At 43.7% G+C, this 1,057-nt stretch overlaps 1 protein-coding gene across 1 annotated transcript; it reads right to left on the reverse strand.

Annotated features, from left to right (window-relative positions):
* Window positions 1-510: 510 nt before the first annotated feature.
* Window positions 511-789, reverse strand: T265_16050 (hypothetical protein; the record flags this gene model as incomplete). The annotated part of the gene is made up of 1 exon (XM_009179541.1): window positions 511-789. A coding segment is annotated over one exon (279 nt), but the record flags the coding sequence as incomplete, so codon positions are not given.
* Between the last annotated feature and the right edge of the window lie 268 nt (window positions 790-1,057).

Genomic DNA, 1,057 nt, shown 5'->3' on the forward strand with positions numbered 1-1,057 from the left:
TGTGTGTGTGTGTGTTTACGCACATGTTTAGCTGTGCTCGCCCTAATAATTCTCGGATTTCGCCTCTGGTTAATTCCGTCTCGAATCAACTGCTCGACCTGCTCAAACAACTGGTATTCTCGAAGAACACAAATGCAGTTATGACAGCGGAGTTTCAATGTGATGTTTATTTCGAATTGCAAATGCCCTTAGGCAACAAGATGTGAGTTTGTCTCCATTGTTTTCGCAAACGGATTTCATGCATAGTTCAACCTATACAGATTTCCAAACCGTAAGTTTACAGTCACCTGCAGTGGACATCACACAACACAAAAAACGCTATCAACAAACACGCACGCAAGGATAGTTGCCCTAATATTAGACACCAAAGTTCAACATATAGAGAAACCAAAAATTTCCACGATTCATTAGGCGAGACAAACCCTTCGCACGTTTCACGTTCACAACTTCGTAGGAGTGTTTGCTGTACAAACAATGCATTCATTGACATTTGAAATGTTCATACTCACGTGGAGGATCGAATGTCTTGATTCTGGCTGACGCTGAGCTCACTCCCTCAATTCCAATTGTACTGATGCGAACCCAGTACGGTGAGCAAACGTCTAGGCCACCGAGAAACGCTGATTTTTCGGCAACGTATATCTCATACACCAGTCGATTTGTTTCATCATAGACATAAACACCATAACGTGGTCCTTGACGCTTCAAGCACTCGTTGTTATCGTCCCAAGTCGCCAGCAGTCCACGTTTTTTGCTTCGTTCAAGCCGGATATTTGTGGGTGCTTGCGGTGCTGAATACAACGGTGTGGAAGAAGGGTGAACGCGCTAGGTTATAAATTCCACCAATGCAGCTGCCAACTAGAAGAGTTACGAACGATCAGGACTGTGATAGTACGGAGTATGTTCAAAATGTCCAATTCCTGAGTTGAATGAACAAATCAATAGAAATGGTTTCCAGTCATCATGTGTGCAATTGTCCGCGACATGCTACCACCGATTGACCCAGTGAGCCCAGTCACGAGGAGATAAGTAAACCAAGAGTAGTTGGATTTTCTAA

Source organism: Opisthorchis viverrini, assembly GCF_000715545.1.
Source record: "Opisthorchis viverrini unplaced genomic scaffold opera_v5_3717, whole genome shotgun sequence".
In the NCBI taxonomy this organism is placed as follows: Eukaryota; Metazoa; Platyhelminthes; class Trematoda; order Opisthorchiida; family Opisthorchiidae; genus Opisthorchis; species Opisthorchis viverrini.